The sequence below is a fragment of the Neomonachus schauinslandi genome, chromosome 5, assembly GCF_002201575.2.
Source record: "Neomonachus schauinslandi chromosome 5, ASM220157v2, whole genome shotgun sequence".
In the NCBI taxonomy this organism is placed as follows: domain Eukaryota; kingdom Metazoa; phylum Chordata; class Mammalia; order Carnivora; family Phocidae; genus Neomonachus; species Neomonachus schauinslandi.
In genome coordinates this window covers 48,903,605-48,924,103 of record NC_058407.1, presented here as the reverse complement: position 1 = coordinate 48,924,103, position 20,499 = coordinate 48,903,605, and the positions used below count along the sequence as shown (strand labels likewise).

At 34.5% G+C, this 20,499-nt stretch overlaps 1 protein-coding gene across 2 annotated transcripts in view; it reads left to right on the top strand.

The window, feature by feature from the left end:
* The window catches only part of CAND1 (cullin associated and neddylation dissociated 1), a 42,398-nt gene that overhangs the window by 11,151 nt on the left and 10,748 nt on the right, over positions 1-20,499 (top strand). For both annotated transcript variants that reach the window (XM_021678679.1, XM_021678680.1), the window contains exons 3-8: positions 9,754-9,908; positions 11,643-11,766; positions 13,335-13,591; positions 13,675-13,780; positions 14,928-15,073; positions 19,548-19,840. In XM_021678679.1, the coding sequence (XP_021534354.1) occupies positions 9,754-9,908; positions 11,643-11,766; positions 13,335-13,591; positions 13,675-13,780; positions 14,928-15,073; positions 19,548-19,840 (1,081 nt within the window). The remainder of the gene's footprint in view (positions 1-9,753; positions 9,909-11,642; positions 11,767-13,334; positions 13,592-13,674; positions 13,781-14,927; positions 15,074-19,547; positions 19,841-20,499) is intronic.

Below are 20,499 nucleotides of genomic sequence, written 5' to 3'. Positions count from 1 at the left end.
ATTAAAAGACTCAGTGTAATAGTTGGTAAATTATCTTAGTCTTGTACTATGTCTTTCTGGAATTTTCTTTAGAATTTGCAGGTGAGTGGTGAATGTTTAATGTTTGTATGTGGTACATATGATACACTTCTTAAAGTTTCTTTTTCTTCTTTTTTTTCTTTTAAAGATTTTATTTATTTATTTGACAGAGCGAGAGAACACAAGGAGGGGGAACAGTAGAGCGAGAGAGAGAAGCAGGCTCCCTGCCAAGCAGGGGGCCCAATGCGGTGCTCAGTCCCAGGACCCTGGGATCATGACCTGAGCTAAAGGCAGATGCTTAACCATATGAGCCATCCAGGCGCTCCATATACTTCTTTTAAAGCCTTTTATGGTATTTTGATTTGTATGAAATACGTAATGGAAACTCCAGAAAGAGTGATTCTCTCACTTGTTTGACCTGATTTATTTAGCCAGGTTAAAAGGCCTACTTGCCTCTATTCATCTCTGTATGAAAATCTAAGAACCAATGATCAAGGGAAGTAAAAAATAATAAGATTTTATAAAGAACAGCAGCATTTAAAACCATAGTTAACACAAATTAAGACTGATGGATACAGCAGCTACGAAGAATTTTTCCTAAAAATTTTGGGAATTCCAATTGTCTTTGTGTACAGTGTAGTAGGAGCATCTTATTAGACATGTTATTGACAGTTTAACTATTTTTAGTAATAGGGTACAGAATTTGAGTTCTCAGTAAATTCTATTCACAAATTGTTTCATTTATATGTATCAAATACTAGAAAACTTAACAATTTACATAGTTAGTGTAACCTTTAGTTTCATGTAAGAAGCTATGGAATTTTATGCCATTTTGTATGTCCTGTAATAATTAGGCATCAATTTAAAAAAGCGTTGTCTCATTATGATTCCTTTATTGCATTAAAAAAATTTTTTTTAAAGATTTTATTTATTTAAGAGAGAGCGAGAGCGCACAAGGGGGGGTGGGGGAGAAGGGCAGAGGGAGAAGGAGAAGCAGACTCCACGCTGATCATGACCTGAACCAAAGGCAGATGCTTAACCGACTGAGCCACCCTGGCGCCCAATATTGCGTTTTAGGCTTAGCTTTTACGTACCTGCTGTAAAAACAGGCAAAAATGTGAGAAATCATTGGTCAGCATAGAGTTTTTAGACAATGCAGTACAATTTCCTTAACTTGGGACATTTGCAAGTTTAAAATAAAATGGGCCTTAAAAAGATAAGTTGCAGAATAATGCAATGAGTATAATTTACTTTATTTTTCACCTTTTATTTATTTTTTTTGGCCTGTGCTTAATAAAATTAAACATTGTTCAAAATATATGATGAACATTTACCAGCTTTTAAAAGTGGTAATAAAAAGTAGTCTTTGTCCGAAATTGAGAGTTGAGAGGAACATAGGTCTTACTCACTTGCATAGGAATCTTTACTCATTAGGGACCTGAGCTTGGTCTTTTGAAGACCTTTTATTCTTAAAACTTAACAGGTTGGGGGCAGAAATGGCATATACTCAAGAAAAAAATAAAGGAATTAAGATATAAACAAAAGTAATACAGTAGGAGATAAAACCCAAGAACTGATTCTTGGAGGAGGGAAAATCACAATAGATAAATTACTAACTAGCCTTATCAGGAAATAGGGAAAATTGTCAAAGAACTCATCACCCAAAAGAAACTCAGGCTCAGAAATCTTTCACACACGTCTTTGAAACCTCAAAGAACAGGTAACTCCAGTACGGAGAGTTCTAGTACTATTCCAGAACATAAAGTATGAAAACTTCCCAGTCTTTTATTTAAACCAATTACTGATAATACATTGTGATTGAAGATAACACTGAAAAAGAAAACTACAGACCTTTTAAATGTTCAAAATATAATCCAACAATACAGTAAGTGTAACATACCTTGACCAAGTGAGATTGATCCCAAGAACATGAGGGCGGTTCAATATTATGTGCTTTGTTAACATATTTCATTATGTTAGTAGATAAGAGGGAAAAAAACAGTTGTCTAGGCACTGATAAGATTCAACATTGATGCTTGATTTAAAAAAGATTTTTTTTTTTTTTTTAATTGAGAGAGAGAATGAGAAGGAAGCAGGCTCCCCGCTGAGGTGAGAGCCTGATGGTGGGACTTGATCCCAGAACTTTGGGATCATGACCTGAGCAGAAGGCAGTCGCTCAACCAACTGAGCCACCCAGGCGCCCTGGTGCTTGATTAAAAAACAAAACGCCAAAGCACAACACTTATTTAGGCTACTTAGTTTAATTAGAGGAGTGAAACACCTTCCAGAGACCATCATCGTACTTAATACGTCCCTGGAGTGAAGAACAGGTCAGGGATGCTTTATCTCACTAGGGAGAATTCACTAACTGTTTCAAGGGAAACATTTTATTAAATGAGGGAGAGATCATTTTATTTTTATTTTTATTTTTTTTTTTAAGGTTTTATTTACTTATTTGACAGAGACACAGTGAGAGAGGGAACACAAGCAAGGGGGAGTGGGAGAGGGAGAAGCAGGCTTCCCGCTGAGCAGGGAGCCTGACGCAGGGCTCGATCCCAGGACTCTGGGATCATGACCTGAGCTGAAGGCAGACGCTTAACGACTGAGCCACCCAGGCGCCCCAAGATAAGACCTTTTTTAACGTTAGAAATACACACACATACACATACCTCTCCCCAAAAGCCAGTAAATTACCAGATACCTTTACACTAATGTCGATAACAAGGAAAAGATGGGTTTCTGTCTCCACTACATTCTTTTTGAAGGTATTAGCCACTGTAGGACAAGGAAGAATAAAATTATATGCATGAGCATTGGAAAAGGTACATGAGAATAATCCAAGTCAATCAAGAAAAAAATTTAATGTGGACAGTAAGAATTCAGTGAAGTAACAGGATGTGAAAGTAATGAACAAAAATCTGTAGTTTTCATATAAACAACCAATTGGAAGATCTCATGGAATCAAATGTCCATTTATTACAGCAACAGAAAGACAAAATGCCTAAGAATTAAATGTAACAAGAAATGTAACAACACCTTGAGTGAGGGTATTGTATGGTTACAGTTTTATCTTTTTCAAAACTTAAGGAAAACTTTAAAATATTCTTGACCCCTAACAAAAATGTACTTGGAACAAATGGAAAGACATTCCATGTCCTTGGATAGGATAACTCAACAAAGTTGTTGGTTTTCTTCAAGCTAATTTAGTGCTAACTTAATTGTAAAAATTATTTCACAAGCTAGACAAGTTGACTTTAAAGTATATTTTGGTGGAAGATAAAATTGTATCCTTACCTCACATACAACATCCCTACTGAAGGTCACGGTTGTTTTCACTTTAAATTAGTTTTGCCTGTTTCAGAGCTTCATATAAATAGAGTTAATACAGTAGGTGCTCTTTTGTGTCTAGCTGTCGTACTCATATCTGTGAGATTCATCCATGTTGGGTGTATTAGTATTTCTTGACTTTTTATTACTGATTAGTAGCCAGTAATAAATACCAGTCTGTTTATACATTTGGTTTCTTTGTAGAGTTTGGCTATTGTGAATAGAGATACAATGAACATTCTTGTATGAGTTCTTTTTAGGATATGGGTCTTTTTTATGGGTAAATACCTAAGAATGGAATTGTTGTTCTCCAGTTAGATTTTTAAGAAACTGCCAAATTGGGGCGCCTGGGTGGCTCAGTCGTTAAATGTCTGCTTTCAGCTCAGGTCATGATCTCGGGATCCTGGGATCGAGCCCTGCATCGGGCTGCCTGCTCGGCAGGAAGCCTGCTTCTCCCTCTCCCACTCCCCTGCTTGTGTTCCCTCTCTCACTGTGTCTCTCTCTGTCAAATAAATAAAATCTTAAAAAAAAAAAAAAACTGCCAAATTGTTTCCCAAAGTATTTGTATCATTTTACATGAAAGTACCAGTTGTCTCCACATTCTCACCAACACTTGGTTTTGTCACCCTTTAATTTTAGCCATTCCAGGAAGTGTATAGGTGTAGTTTTAATTTACATGTCCCTGATGACTAATATAGTCCAGTGCTGTTTTGTGTGTTTGTTGGACTTTTTTTTTTTCCTGGACTTTTCCCAATTTTTGAAATTGAGGTGGTTTTTTTTATTATCAAATCGTATGAGTTCTTCATATATTCTAGATAGGCCCTTTGATACATATATTTTATAAATATTTTCTCCCAAGTTGATGAGCTTAAGTTTTTAACTTTAGTTTTTTTTTAAATTTAGTTTCATTTAAGTTAATTTCAACTTTTCTTTTATGGTAATTGCTTTCCATGTCCTAAGAAACCTTTGTTTACCTTATGTTGCAACAATTTTCTCCTGTTTTTTTCCTAAAAGCCTTATAGTTTCAGCTTTTACTTTTAGTCCTGTGATCTGTCTTGAATTAATTTTTCTGAATTAGGAATTGAGTTCAGTTTTTTCATGTGAACATCTAGTTGTTGAAGGACCATTTATTGAAAACATCTTTTCCCTATTGAATTGTATTCATATCAAAGATCAGTTGACTGAAAGTGTGGGTTTATTTCTCGACTCTCTTGTGTTCCATTGGTGTTTTTGTGTATTTTTATGCCAGTACAAAACTGTTGTATTAGTGTAATGTAGTATATTAGACAACCTTGCCACTATTGACTTTTTGGGCAGGTCTTTGTTGTGAGGAGCTATCCTGTGTATTCTGTGTATGTAGGATGTTTAGCAGCATTTTGGCCTTTAGCTACTATTTGCTAGTAGCATTCCTTCTTTTCCCAGGAGTGACAACCAAAAATGTCTCCAGACATTGCCAGCTATCTATTGGAGGGTAAAAATTGCCCTTTGTTGAAAACAAAGGTATAGAAGATCTATGGAAGTCTGATGTAGGGTAGCTTAAGTTCTTAGCTTCATTCTTCCTTTTCCAAGAGGATTTTGATTTTTTAGGTTTTTTTTTTTTTTTTTTTTTTTTCCCTTTTTAATTTTAGAATCAGTTTGTCAATTTCAATTTAAAAAAAATAAGCTTGCTCAAATTTTGATTGGGATTGTGTTGAAGCTATAGAGATTTTTGAAGAGAATCAACATCTTAACAATACTGTTTTTTAACAGTGAACCATAGTATCTCATACTTACTTACTAGTCACAGTAGTTTTTGTTGATTCCTTGGGATTTTCTGCCTAAATAGGGGTCATCAGTGAATAGCTCCCTCTTTCAGTCCTGATTTTGGTAATTTGTGTTTTTTCTCTTTTTTCCCTCAATTCATCTAATTAGGGATTTACCAACTTATCAAAGAACTGACTTAGGTTTGTTAATTTTCTCTATTGTTTGTTGCCTTATTTCATTGATTTCTTCTTTTATTATAATGCTCACTTTCTTCCTTTCAAATTCTTAAACAATTAAAGGTATGTATTTTTCTCTAATTACTTCTTGAGCTACATTCTACAAATTCTGGTAGTATCATTCAGTTTGAAATACTTCTTTAAAGATTTTATTTTTAGGTAATCTCTACACCCAACGTGGGGCTCAAACTCACAACCCGAAGATCAGGAGTTGCATGCTCCACCGACTGAGCGAGCCTGCCAGGTGCCCCTAGTTTGAAATATTTTTAATTCTATTGTGATTTTCCTTTGATCCATGGGTTATTTAGAAGCAATTTTCAAATATTTGGAGGTTACCTAGATGTTTATTTTTATTGCTAATTTAATTCCATTTTGGTCAGAGAGCCATATTTAAAATTTCAGGATGTTTGTTTTGTCTACTTGGATTTGTTTTATAGTTCAGCATATGGTGCATCTTGGTGAATGAATGTCCAATGTATACTTGGAAGAAAGCATATTCTGTGGTAGATGGGCATAATGTTGTAGAAATGTCAGGTCAAGGTAGTTGATATATCAAGTTTAGATTTTATATTCTTTGTGATTTTTTTGTTTTTGTTTTTGGTATTAAATACCCCAAAGAGACAAGTGTTTAAAATTTTCAACTATGATTGTCAAATTATCTGTTTTTCTCTTTGATAAATGTCAGTTTTTGTTCCATGTATTTTAAAACCTAATGACTAAATGCATACACATTTATATGTCTTCCTGATGTTTGATCTTTTTATGAGTATGAAATGTTCTTTTTAAATATACTTTATCTTCAAATATATTTTCTATTATGTTACTATGGAAAAGTCACCCCAACTTTTCTAAGATTAGTGTTTGCATAGTGTACCTTTTTTTATTTTTCAGTTTAATCTTTTTAAATGATGGCTTCTAGGCAGCAAATAGTTAATTCTTGCTTTGATTCAGTTTCATAATTTTTGCCCTTAAATAGGAGTGCTTATATAGTCCCTTGCTGTTTATTATAAATATTTGATATGGTTGGATTTAGGTGTGTCATTCTTCTTATTTTCTTTTTGCTTTTGTTGTTGTTGGTCTGGGTTTTTTTTTCCCCCACCTGCCTTCTTTTGGGTTAAGCAAATCTTTTATAGCAACAGTTCTCAAAGTTTGATTCGGGGGGACCCTGGAACATCCTGTGACCCTCTAAAAGTGTCAGAATTTATCATGTGAATAATTATTTTCCCTTTGACTCTAGTTTTCTTGTAAGTGCACAATGTAATTTTCCAGAGGCCACATAATGTGATCATCACAACAGACCGAATGCAAAATCAGATATGAGAATACAGTTTTTTTTAAGTGCAAACATATAAATCAGTGCTATTTTTCTCTCACTTTTTTGAGAATATAGTTAATTTTTTAAAAATGTTTATGTTAACATGTGATAGGTTTATTTTTGTTACTTTTAATTTTTAATATGTAAGTATTGACAGACACAACCTACATAAAGACAAGTTTTTGGGGTCTTCATTGATTTTTAAAGCATTAAAAGGGTTCCTGAAACCAAAAGGTTGGGAATCTGTTTTATATTTAATTTTGATTTACTCTGTTGACTTTTTAGATATGTCTCTTAGTGTTTTCTGAATTGTCAGTCTAGGCTAGGGATTATAAATTGCATTTTAAATTTATGGTAATCTATTAAAAGTTAATATTGTACCACTTGATACAAGGTATATAAATCTTATAACATTTTTCTGTTTACTTTCTTCCTGTCTTTATGCTACTGTTTTTTTATATATTTGCATGTATGTGTATCCATAATACAGTATTATTTATAGTTTGAAGAAAAACTATATAGTCTTTTATTTTTTTTTTAGTTTACTTATTTACTTATTTATTAGTAATTTCTAAACCCAACATGGGTCATCAATTCAACAACCCTGAGATCAAGAGTTGCATGCTCTACCGTTGATTCAGCCTGGTACCCCAGTGTAGTAATTAAGATACTCCAATGTAGTATTTAAGATAAATATAGCCTTTTATGTATACACACATTTACATTTCTGGTGATCTTTGTAAATCCAAGTAACCATCTGGTTTAATTTTTCTTTAGCCTAAAGAACTTTCTTTGGCAATTCTTGCAGTATAGGTTTGGTAGTGATATAGTTTTAGTTTTTATCATAAATTGTCTTTATTTTCATTTTCAGTGGATTTGGAATTCTAGGTAGACCTTTCTGTTTTAGTTACATCATTATCTGGCATTCAGATTGTTGTTTTTCTAAAATACAGATTTAGAGATTTACAGTCTTTTGGTCCAACAAAGCTATTTTGCCATTACCAGAAGCGAGAACGCTTTAAATTCATTTTTGGAATCCCTTTTATTTTCACTCCACATTTTTTCATTGTTTCATGTCAGGTCTTTACACATATGCCATGTCTCTTTGTCACTGCCATCATTTTGGATTAGATTGTTCTTGGATTTCTCCAACCTTTCCGTTTATTTTTTTTCCTTCTCTTAATTCCCCAAATTGCACTGCCTGTGGCTTCTCCAATCAAGCAGTTAGCAATTTATTGAACATCTGTATTTGATAAATGCTGATATGACATTTATCAAATTAAACTATTTCTCTCATGTCACTTATGCTTGACAAAATGCATTGGCTCCCAGTTTTACCACATCACATTTCAATTTGCCGGCCTAACTTTAAAGGTTCTCCATAATGTCCCAGGGGCCTACCTTTCCTATTGTCTTTTATGTGCCTTTTGTATCAAACAGTTCTTTTCATTCCTCTTTTTTTTTTAAATCTTATTTTATTTAAATTAAATTACTTAACATATAGTGTATCATTAGTTTCAGATGTAGAGTTCAGTAATTCATCATTTGTATATAACACCCAGTGCTCATTATATCTCAGATCCTCCTTAATGCCCATCACCCAGTTACCCCATCCCTCCACCTGCTTCCCTCCAGCAACCCTGTTTGTGTCTTATAGTTAAGAATCTTATGGTTTGTCTCCCTCTCTGATTTTGTCTTATTTTTCCCTCCCTTCCCCTATGATCCTCTCTTTTGTTTCCTAAATTCCACATATGTGTAAAACCCATATGATAATTGTCTTTCTCTGATTGACTTATTTCACTCAGCATAATACCCTCCAGTTCCATCCACGTCGATGTTAATGGTAAGATTTCATCCTTTTTCATGGCTGAGTAATATTCCATTGTGTGTGGAATATTCTTTATCCGTTCATCTGTTGATGGACATCTGGGCTCTTTCCATAGTTTGGCTGTTGTGGACATTGTTGCTATAAACATTGGGGTGCAGAAGCCCCTTCGGATCACAATGTTTATATCCTTTGGGTAAATACCTAGGAGTGCAATTGCTGGATCATAGTGTAGCTCTATTTTTAACTTCTTGAAGAACCTCCATACTGTTTTCCAGAGTGGCTGCACCAGCTTGCATTCCCACCAACCGTGTAGGACTGTTCCCCTTTCTCTGCATCCTCGCCAACATCTGTCATTTCCTGACTTGTTAATTTTAGCCATGCTGACTGGTGTGAGGTGGTATCTCATTGTGGTTTTGATTTGTATTTCCCTGATGCCGAGTGATGTTGAGCACTTTTTCATGTGTCTGTTGGCCATTTGTATGTCTTCTTTGGAGAAATGTCTGTTCATGTCTTCTGCCCATTTCTTGAGTGGATTATTTGGGTTGTTTGGGTGTTGAGTATGATAAGTTCTTTATAGATCTTGGCTACTAGCCCTTTATCTGATAAGTCATTTGCAGATATCTTCTCCCATTCCATAGGTTGTCTTTTGGTTTTGTTGACTGTTTCCTTTGTTGTGCAAAAGCTTTTTATCTTGATGAAGTCCCAATAGTTCATTTTTGCTTTTGTTTCCCATTCCTCATTTTTTAAAATACACATTCCACTCATTCTGGTCTCTGATCTTTCCATTTGAAATGCTCTTCTTTTCTAACAATATCCCATAAGCCCAGTACCTAAAAATCTGTCCCTTAGTGCAGTCTTCTGTCCTGTTCTTTCGGTTCACAAGGTGGTGTTGGTGACAGATGATAGAAGGAAGGCAGGGTCAGAGTTGGCAAAGTGATATATTGGGTAGAATTGCTATTTCAGGTAAACCATAGGATCCTTGTTAGGAGCAGACCCCTAATTAGCCTTTTTAGTACTAAAAAATGTTTTGTATATATGAAGGATTGGGAGCATCTTAAGTTTCATGATACCATGGTGGAAATCAGTGGAAAAACACTGGAAACCAACTGCAAGGAGCTTATCCAAATTTGTTTTAAACCCATATTCATATACTATCTATGAAACAGGCATAGTGTATTTATTTTGTGTTGACAGTTGCTAGGCAGAAAAAAATAATGCTTTTGTCTGTTTTTCTGTTTTCGTATTTAATGTAAATTAAAATTTTTTTTTTCTATTTTATATTACAGTCTTGGCCCCTTAGTGAGTAAAGTGAAAGAATACCAAGTAGAGACAATTGTAGATACCCTCTGCACTAACATGCTTTCTGATAAGGAACAACTTCGAGATATTTCAAGTATTGGCCTTAAAACAGTAATTGGAGAACTTCCTCCAGCTTCCAGTGGTAAGCAAGAGCACTTTTTTCTTCCTAGTTCCTTTTTACATGGAGCTATTTTTCCTCCATTTGTTTTTCCTCCTGGCCAGGGAGGGAGAGCAGTGTCTATCAAAGGATCTTTGTAAGCATCTCTTAGAACAAATAAGGGGAAAAAAGTCCAGAGTCTTATTTTTGCTTAAAAATAAATTCACTTTCCAGTTTTAAAGAATATTATATTGATTGGATTTAAGTATCTCGTAGGAATAGCAAGATTTTTTATTGTTGTATGTACCATGACTACAGAATAGAGTTAATGCCAACCTGTGCACTAAGGGAAAAGATAACCAACATTTTGAGTTATTTCTGATTAGCTCTCTATTTTCAGTATTAGTTTTGCTTTGCATCAGAATTTATGATGTATGAAACTTAATACTGTTTTAAAACAGTTGTGAAATAGTTCAGTTTACTAGTATCTTTATTAAGGCTGACTCTATAGCTACTTTGGTAATTTAAACAATTTAAAACGACAGTGAATTTGTCAATTAGATTTTGGTCTCTGACACAGGGATTTAGGTAATGCAAGTTTTAGAATTGATCTTAACTACTAAGCTGTCTGCTAAAATCAGCAGGCTAAAGTTATTGATGGTCTTATCTCCAGATAGAGTGAAATTATTATCTATTTCATGGAAAGGTGTAGACTTGTAATAGTGTAGTCTAAGTATGTAGTTTTTACTCATTTACTTAATAAAGATATATTAATCTTTTGCTATGCTAGCTATCATGCTAGATGATCTGTGTGTATTATTTCAGTTAGTCTAAACGTCAGCCATATGGGAGGTCTTAATATTCATAGTTTATTGATGAGGGAATTGAAATGCAGAGAGATTAGGTTGATGCACCCAAAATTGTGATTACCTATTTGTGTGAAGATTCAAGTCCTCCATTATTTTTTAATCCAAAGCTGATGCTTTTTCACCTGTTTCTTACCAATGTTACTTTGGTCTTACTAATTATTTCAATAAAATATTTCTTATAATTGTATTATATTGATATTTTCCTCATTTCTTTTCACTGAAACACGTTTGTTTTTAGCTGATTTCTGGTTCAAACAAGAATTTTATTAACCATTTAGATTAGTTTCATGGTCCTTTTTTTTTCCCCACTTGTCAGTAATAAGACAGATCTACTTCAAAATAGTAGTAACCTTGATTTATGAGTTCTCTGGAACAGCATTTCTAGTTCATCATAATGAAGTTTTGGAATCTTTGGATTGGAATAGGAAGGCTCTTACAGGTTTACAGCTCTCTCTTTTAAGAGATCATGTTGTTAGAGCTCAGAATATATTTGGTTTTTAATTCACTGAAATTTTAAAAAGTCTAGGTTGCTAGTAAAGAGTATTCAAGTAGAAGAAAATTCATTTCTGTTTACCAGTCTAGAGGCGCAGACACTGTAGCTGCCGCTGGCTCCGTAGTCGGCCGTCACGTCAGTATGTAGAAATAGTTCATTCAACAGACTGATGAATCATTATTGTTTTGCCTGGGTCATACACTCCTTCTACAGTTATTACTCTTATTCTTGTTTATATCTAATAAATTATTTTATTGGAAAGCAGCCTGTTTTGAAATATTTTTCTGACATGGATCTCTTAAGTCAGTCTCAATTATAATCAAGTTTAGAGCTGTTGAATATCTGGTAACCACCATGAATATAAGGTAGAGTCAGTATAATTGCCTTAAAATTATTCTTGGATTATTATTCATGTAGGCTCTGCATTAGCTGCTAATGTATGTAAAAAGATTACTGGACGTCTTACCAGTGCAATAGCGAAGCAGGAAGATGTCTCTGTTCAGCTAGAAGCCTTGGATATTATGGCTGATATGTTGAGCAGGTAAACATGCCTATCATTTGTATTATTTGTAATACAAAAACTATGTGCGTTTATTAAAAACACCTTTTGATAAATATAATTTGGTCTAAAATTGTCCATGTTTAAATTGTGGCTGTTTTATAAATATGTGGGTAGGGGTAAGGGGAGAAGTAAGCTAATAATATTTATCACATAATATTGCATAGCAGGTATTTTTTGTAGTTTTGAAAAGTAATAAAATTTGTGATTTGAATATTTCAGCACAGTTTTTATGTTTTGTTTTACTCATATATTTTGATTACAGTGATTTCTCTATTAAAAGAGATACACTGGTAGGAGTAGCAAATTTTCCAGTTAAAATAATGGCGTAAATTTCAGCAACCATGATTATACTGCATGTTTGGGGAGGAGGGAGCTTGGCTTTATACATTTGTTCCTTGTTTGCTTTCCTCTGGAAGTCAAACTTGGGAAGATAGGAAGATCTAATTAACTCCAAGGGGGAAAATACCTTAGAAGACCTGTCAGTTTCAGTTTATCCCTAATTCTCAAAATCATTGTATGTCTTCATTGTTTGTGTATTACTTGTGCCTGATTCATTGCAGCTCGAAAATAGTCAAGTGCCTTCATACGGTACATAGTTATAGTAAAAGGTAAGAGCTGTCATTCTGGCACACACAAGAACTTATATGTTACTGTAGGAGATAAGAACAAATATGGAACTAAATACTGAGACTGTTGGTGTGTTTGGGGGTTTAAAATGGAGGATTCCAAGAAAGTTTGTTATGGAAAGAATGGCATTTGAATTTAGTTTTGAAGAATGGGTAGGGCATAGGTGCCTGTGCCCAGGCTTAGAATATATCAGCATAAGTAGTCTTAGAGTTGGGAAACATTGTATTCTCGTTTTCCAGAATATATGGAATGAATAGAAAAGTGGTAGGAAATCATTTTCATAGGTTGTGGTCCTGTTGAAGAGGGTGAGGAATTTATACTTAATTTCGTAGGTAGTAAATACTCAGTTAGACTTTTTGTCCTGTGTTACTGGATCAGTTGCAGGGTCCTGGCACATAGATGTTTAACTGCTATTGACTCCCTGAACTGCACATGTGAAATGATTTGGAAGAGAGGATTGGACCAACAGGGTCAATGCAACTTAGTACATAGGTATGTTGAGGAAAGACCATAGGGAGAGGGGATAGTCAAGAGGTTCTGAGATTTTGAGTGTTAAGAACTCCCAGAAAGCTATCATAGAGAAAAAGCTATTAATAGGGAAAACACGTTAGAGATCTGGAAGGGAAAAGTGACAAGACCATTGTTTTTTTGATGTATTCTCAAGCTTGGTTGGATATCTTATAGATGGAGATATGGTTCTAGATTCTAGAAGTGAATTTTGGGATACAGATTTCAAAACTGCATTTACTTAATTTTTCAATTGGGTTGCTAGAGAAAGTAAGAATTTAGTTTTACTTTAATTCTGAATTTGGATTAATGTCATCTAAATTTTTACTGTTTGAATACATTGAGGTCAGAGGCCAGAGATTTCAGTGCTCAGAAATCTTGAATTTATTTATGGTTTTCTTTCTTATTTTAAGGCAAGGAGGACTTCTTGTTAATTTCCATCCTTCAATTCTGACCTGTCTGCTCCCCCAGTTGACCAGCCCTAGACTTGCAGTGAGGAAAAGAACCATTATTGCTCTTGGCCATCTGGTTATGAGCTGTGGAAATATAGTTTTTGTAGATCTTATTGAACATCTGTTGTCAGAATTATCCAAAAATGATTCCATGTCAACAACAAGAACCTACATACAGTGTATTGCTGCAATTAGTAGGCAAGCTGGTCATAGAATAGGTAAGAAATGTTTAAATACTTTAAAATTTTCTTTAATTAAAAAAAAAAATGAATGTTTTTAAGAACCAATATGCTTTTCTTAGGTGAATACCTTGAGAAGATAATTCCTTTGGTGGTAAAATTTTGTAATGTAGATGACGATGAATTAAGAGAGTACTGCATTCAAGCGTTTGAGTCATTTGTGAGAAGGTAAGTTTTCAGGATCTCTATATTCAAATAAAAGTTTCCCTTAAGAATAGAGTAATAATTAAGATCTAGAGTAGGTGGGTGAGGAGAAATGGGTTATTTTACTGACAGCCAGGATGAATTTTGGTTTCGGATGTGTTTGATTAAATTCTCATTAAACAGTAACTGATAAATCAGTGCAGTATTTGAAGTGGATGTGATCTTATATTTCAAAATACGGTCCTTAGATTTATTTTGAAATGTTTCCTTTTCATTGCTAGGACTTGAAAGAATTTGTAAAGGTATTTATGGTTGTCTTTTGGTTTAATTTAATAATGTAGTTACTGTCTTAAAGAGCATCAGGGTAAATTAATTACCTGGCCAAAACTATATAGTGAATTTTATATCTTTTTAACATTTTTTGAAGTTTGTCACATCCATTTTGCTAGGGCAGTGAGTCTCAATTTGGAATCCTTGGTTCTAATAATAAAATCTTCATTTATGTACTAGAAGGCCATAACTGGCTGAGGAGCAGATTTTTTTGCCTTTGGCTAAAATTGCCAGTTTGGTATAGCATAGTGTCTTGAGACTTGACTAGTTGTTATCTGTAGTAATCCCTTGCCCCACTCATGGTTTTAAGAAGTAGCTTTATGGTCATACCAAATTCTTAAAATCAGAAGTTGTGCGATTCGTTTCTATTCTTTTAATTGAGAAATATAAATTATTCCTTTCTTGTGGGGGATTTCTATGTTCTCTCTCTCAGCATATAGCTAGAAGACCTAGCGTAGAAGTATGTGCATTGGCATTTTCACAGACAGTCCTAGTTGCTGAAGAGCACATTCACTTGGGCTTGGTCTTCTAATCTTATGTTGAGAAGTTAGAGCATATACAGATTTCTCTCTATACTATCCCACATTAACCATGATAAATCAGTTATTGTAAGAATCATCCTGACTTCAGAGGGGTTAAAATGGGAAAAGTTCATCTTAAAATTAAGTGTAATTTGAAAAGTAAATATTTTAAAATATGCAGAGTCATTGGTATTGAAAGGCTGGGGATCAGTTTTCCTATGCTGTGTTAAAGGGAAGAAAAAAATAAAAGCTGCCTTGAATAACTGTACTTTTCTTGATTCACTATCTGACACATTTTATTACCAGATTTTTTTCTTCAGATGTCCTAAGGAAGTATATCCTCATGTTTCCACCATTATAAATATTTGTCTTAAATATCTTACCTATGATCCAAATTATAATTATGATGATGAAGATGAAGATGAAAATGCCATGGATGCAGATGGTGGTGACGATGATGACCAAGGTATTTCAAATTAAACAGAAGGAGTTTGTTAAATTTTCATGAAAGGCCCAGTGTTATAGATGGAGATGATCCTTACCTAGTGAAAGGGGAAATGACCTCAATATTCAACAATAGAAAATTGATTAAATAAATTATGGGGCATTCATGTGTTGAACTGCTATGCAACACTTTCAGAATCTAGAAAAATATTAAAGCAGTTATTAATAAGTTGAGTGAAAAATTGGGTAACAAAAATTATGTCCCAGTTCTATTGTTTTTAATACACAGAAAAAAAAATGTTACTAGTACATTTATAATTGCTAGCCAAGAGAATTTTGTTCTTTATTCAGATTTTCTGCAAAAGGTTTTTGTAAGGAGGGAAATGAATGTTATTTTAAAACTGTATGGTAGATATACATATTCAGCAGTATGGTTGGTTTTATACGTACTTTCATGAAAAATCCTAGATATTGTTTGAGGCTCCATTTAACTTTCATGAATCATCTAAACATTTTATTTTATTTTATTATGTTAGTCACCGTACAATGCATCATTAGTTTTTGATGTAGTGATCCACACTTCATTGTTTTTGTATAACACCCAGTACTCCATGGGTATACTCCATGGGTACGTGCCCTCCTCAATACCCATCACCAGGCTAACCCATCCGCCCACCCCCCTCCCCTCCACCCTCAGTTTGTTTCTCAGAGTCCATAGTCTCTCATGATTCATCTCTCCCTCCGATTCCCCCCCTTCATTTTTCCCTTCCTTGTCCTAATATCCTCCTTGCTATTCCTTATGTTCCACAAATAAGTGAAACCATATGATAATTGACTTTCTCTGCTTGACTTTTTTCACTTAGCATAATCTCCTCCAGTCCCATCCATGTTGATGTAAAAGTTGGGTGTTCATCCTTTCCTGATGGCTGAGTAATATTCCATTGTCTGTGTGGACCACATCTTCTTTATCCATTCATCTGTTGAAGGGCATCTCAGCTCTTTGCACAGTTTGGCTATTGCGAACATTGCTGCTATGAACATTGGGGTGAATATGGCCCTTCTTTTCACTGCATCTGTGTCTTTGGGGTAAATACCCAGTAGTGCAATTGCTGGGTCATTGGGTTGCTCTATTTTTAATTTTTTTGAGGCACCTCCACACTGTTTTCCAAAGTGGCTGTACCAACTTGTATTCCCACCAACGGTGTAAGAGGGTTCCCCTTTCTCCACAACCTCTCCAACATTTGTTGTTTCTTGCCTTGTCAGTTTTTGCCATTCTCACTGGTGTAAGGTCGTATCTCAGTGTGGTTTTGATTTGAATTTCCCTGATGGCTAATGATGATGAACATTTTTTCATGTGTCTATTAGCCATTTGTATGTCTTCTTTGGAGAAGTGTCTGTTCATGTCTTCTGCCCAGTTTTTGACTTGATTATTTGTTTTTTGGGTGTTGAGTTTGAGAAGTTCTTTATAGCTCTTGGATACCAGCCCTTTATCTGTAGTGTCATTTGCCAATATCTTCTCCCATTCTGTGGGTTGCCTCTGTTTTGTTGACTGTTTCCTTTGCTGTGCAGAAGCTTTTTATCTTGATGAAGTTCCAAAAGTTCATTTTTGCTTCATCTAAACATTTCTGAGGCTCCTAAGATTGATCGTGCTATGATTTGTAGTATTTACTTTGGAAAGGAATAGCACTTTCAAGGACATAGAGGTTGCTCATGTTTAGTTGTTTCTGCTAGTATTAAAAGAAACATAGTGGAGGGGTGCCTGGGTGGCTCAGTCATTGAGCGTCTGTCTTCGGCTCGGGTCATGATCCCAGGGTTCTGGATCGAGCCCCACATCGGGCTCCCTGCCCGGCGGGAGGCCTGCTTCTCCCTCTCCCACTCACCCTGCTTGTGTTCCCTCTCTCGCTGTGTCTCTCTCTGTCAAATAAAATCTTAAAAAAAAAAGATCATAATGGAGATAATTAAATGGGTAAGTTACAAGGTATGTGGGTTGGTGGATTTCCTGATATTTTTCATACTTTTAAATTTGATTCTTTGAATGAATTTACATTCCTCCAAAGTCTATAATTTCATTTATCTTTTAAAAAGAAAACAGAAACAATTACAAAAAAATCCCTCTTAACCTGATATTACACTCTGGCAGCTATTGCCAGTTTCTCTTACAACAGAACTCAAAAAGAACGCTCTCCAGTTCCTTTTTCTCCATCTCTCATGAATCCAGTCTTTCAGGACAGGATCACCAGTGACCTCAGATGTTTGTCTGTTACTCAAATCCGCAGCATTTCTTTATTTAATTTCCAGGATACCACACTCTACTGATATTAGTCCTATTTTTGTGATTACTCCCTCTCAGTCTCTATGCTGGTTGCTCTTCATAATCCTGAACACTAAACTTTGGAGTATTCTAGGCCTTGGACTTCTCTGTGATACTCTTTAATTCTTGTTAATCTCATCTAGTCTCCTGAGTTTAATATCACAATATGCTGAAAACTCAAATTTTTTCCTGCATTCCACATTTTTCCTGTGAATTTCAAGTTTCTATATTCATCTGCTTAATTGATTTACTGCTTAGGTGTCTAAAGTATCTTCTCCCCTACCCCTCCCTTTCCCCCATCTCCTGCCTAACCTGTTTATTTAGCCTTTTCTATCTCAGAATGGTACCTTCGTCTTAGTTTCTCAGGCCAAAAACTTTGGGGTTATACTTAATTACTTCCTCTCACACACCCTCTTCATTCAGTCTCACATCTCAGGGCTTTCCCCTTACTTATAGTCTTCCTTCTCAACGTTTTTATTTTCTTTATTATAACTAATCCCTTTTGACATATTGTAATAATTTCCACCCACTAGGATGTAAGTTTCATGAAGACAGAGATTTTTCATCCTCTTTATTGACTGCTTTATTCTAGTGCCTAGGATAGTGCTTGATACACAGAAGACACTCAGTAAATGTGCTGTATTGAAGGGATTGTAACAGGAGAGTATCCTTTGAAAAAAGCAGTAGCAGTATATGTTCCTGTTTTTGATTGTTGGTTTTTAGTGTGCTAAGTACTTATGTTGAATAACTAACCAAGTCCTTCAGTTATCTGTTTGCATGGATCATACCTAATAACTACCTTAGTAGTACTAAGGTACTACCTTAGTAACCATAGTGTTATTTAACATAAAAGCAACATAATTTCAGTGATTAGGGTATGTAATGTTTTAATAACCCTTTTTTCAACAAAGTGTATTTCTGCAAAATAATTCCCATAGTTGGGTTGCTGTGGGAAAAACTTCATTTATTTATTTGCTTTTAAATAGTCCATTTTGATACAGTACCTTGTAATTTTTATTCACATATGTATTGCTGAATAAGTCAAATGCCTTGGGTGTAGTAGTATTTTGTTGGGTTTTCCTATAATGTGCTATGATGAAATTAAACCTTCTGGAGATTGGAAGATTTTATTATATAATCCTAGGATTTTCTAAGGCATAGCTAGCTACATTTAGCTGTCACTAAGCTAATTGGAATAGAAGCCAATGAAGAGACATCTTTTTCCCCCAGTGAGGAATCAGTATTTCAGGGCTATAATCTTATCTAAGAATAACAAATTATTGTTAGATAATTTTAGACTGTCCTGAGAACTGCTAGTATTTGTGCCATCCTCCTGACTTTGTTACCCAACTGATTCAGCCTTATAGTATTAGAAGGAAATAATTTTCAGAGATTTCACACACATGAAAGCCAATGAAGTATACGTGAGTGAAATGGAGTTAATAGCATTGGACTATTGTTTTAAGGTGTAACAGGAATTTGGAGAAGATGGTGTTCTGTTTTTACATGGTGCTTTGTTGTTACCAGAATTTTCTTGTAATTGAGGAAGTATGGTTTCTTTAAACTACCTTAAGAGAATATGTTGAAAGGTTGAAAATATACATATTATTTCCTAATAGCCCATCAACAAATTTAGTAAAAAGCCTTACAGCCACAAAGAAAGCTGATGTCAGGATTCTTGTTTCTCCCCATGTCCTGGGATTGGTAACCATGCTTTTTTTTAACACCTCATCTGTAGTCATCAATCTTATTTCCTGGTTTATCTTATTAACTCCTTGATTGATTGTTTGATTTTCCTATAGTGTCAAATGAGTCCTTTGAACTTCTATTCATACTGTTTTAAAAGGCTGATTTTACAAATATTTATGTTGCAAAGAAGTTTCACGTGTTAATCATTATAAAGATTGATAAGCTGTTCATTTACCCACAGTGAGAAGATGATTAACAAGTTAAAAACAGTTATGATTATTTTCTTTAAAGGTTAATTTATGTGTAAATTTATAGAGTCTTTCTAAGTAAATCTTTTAAAGCTTCTCTATTAAAAAAAAGAAAAAATAAAACTTCTCTATTGCTCTGTGTTAGTGAAAAGTTATAAAACTGGGTTTGAGTATCAGTTCACTTTCTGTATTAAATGATAAACTTTTCTTACGATTAATAGCCTGTTCACATTAAAACTTCTCTTTAGGGAGCGATGATGAATACAGTGACGACGATGACATGAGTTGGAAAGTGAGACGTGCAGCTGCTAAGTGTTTGGATGCTGTAGTTAGCACAAGGCATGAAATGCTTCCAGAATTCTACAAGACTGTCTCTCCTGCACTGATATCCAGATTTAAAGAGCGTGAAGAGAATGTAAAGGCAGATGTTTTTCATGCATACCTTTCTCTTTTGAAGCAAACTCGTCCTGTCCAAAGTTGGCTATGTGACCCTGATGCAATGGAGCAGGGAGAAACACCTTTAACAATGCTTCAGAGTCAGGTCAGTTTAAAAGTATGGTTGAAAGTCATGCTTCTAAATATGAAATTTTAAAATTGCTTTTTTTATATGGAAATCTGAGTCCCAGAACATCTTCAGAAAAGCATACTTCTGGGATATGTTTATGTAGTAGTTTATGTATATTCATATTATGTTACTTGTAAATAGATTATTCTGATTTGAGGTATTCTTGATTTTACTAAATAATATTAAAATAATTTTAAGGTTCAGTAAAATTATCTTTGATATTAACAGAGAAATCTTAGAGCTATGGAGTCACACTACTTGTGTTCATACCTCGTTTCAGTCCTCATTTAGCTGTGTGATCCTGGACAAGTTAGTCATTTTATTAAACCTCACTTTTCTCATTTGTAAGAACAGTTTATTTACTTAGAATGGTCTACCTACGGTAGTGAGAAATGAGGTGATTTATGTAAACAGTCTGGTGCCTAGTCCATATTATTTTACTAATAACAGCTGGCATAGATATTTTTCACTGCAGGACATCTTTTCTAAGATTCTAAAGATTAGAACTATATAGCTCCTACTTACTGAATATTTAATGCATGCTAGGCATTTTTCTGTCTTATATATAATCCCTACAGCAGCCCAATGGCATACATATTTGTTCATTTTTATAAATTACAAAAACAGATGTTGAG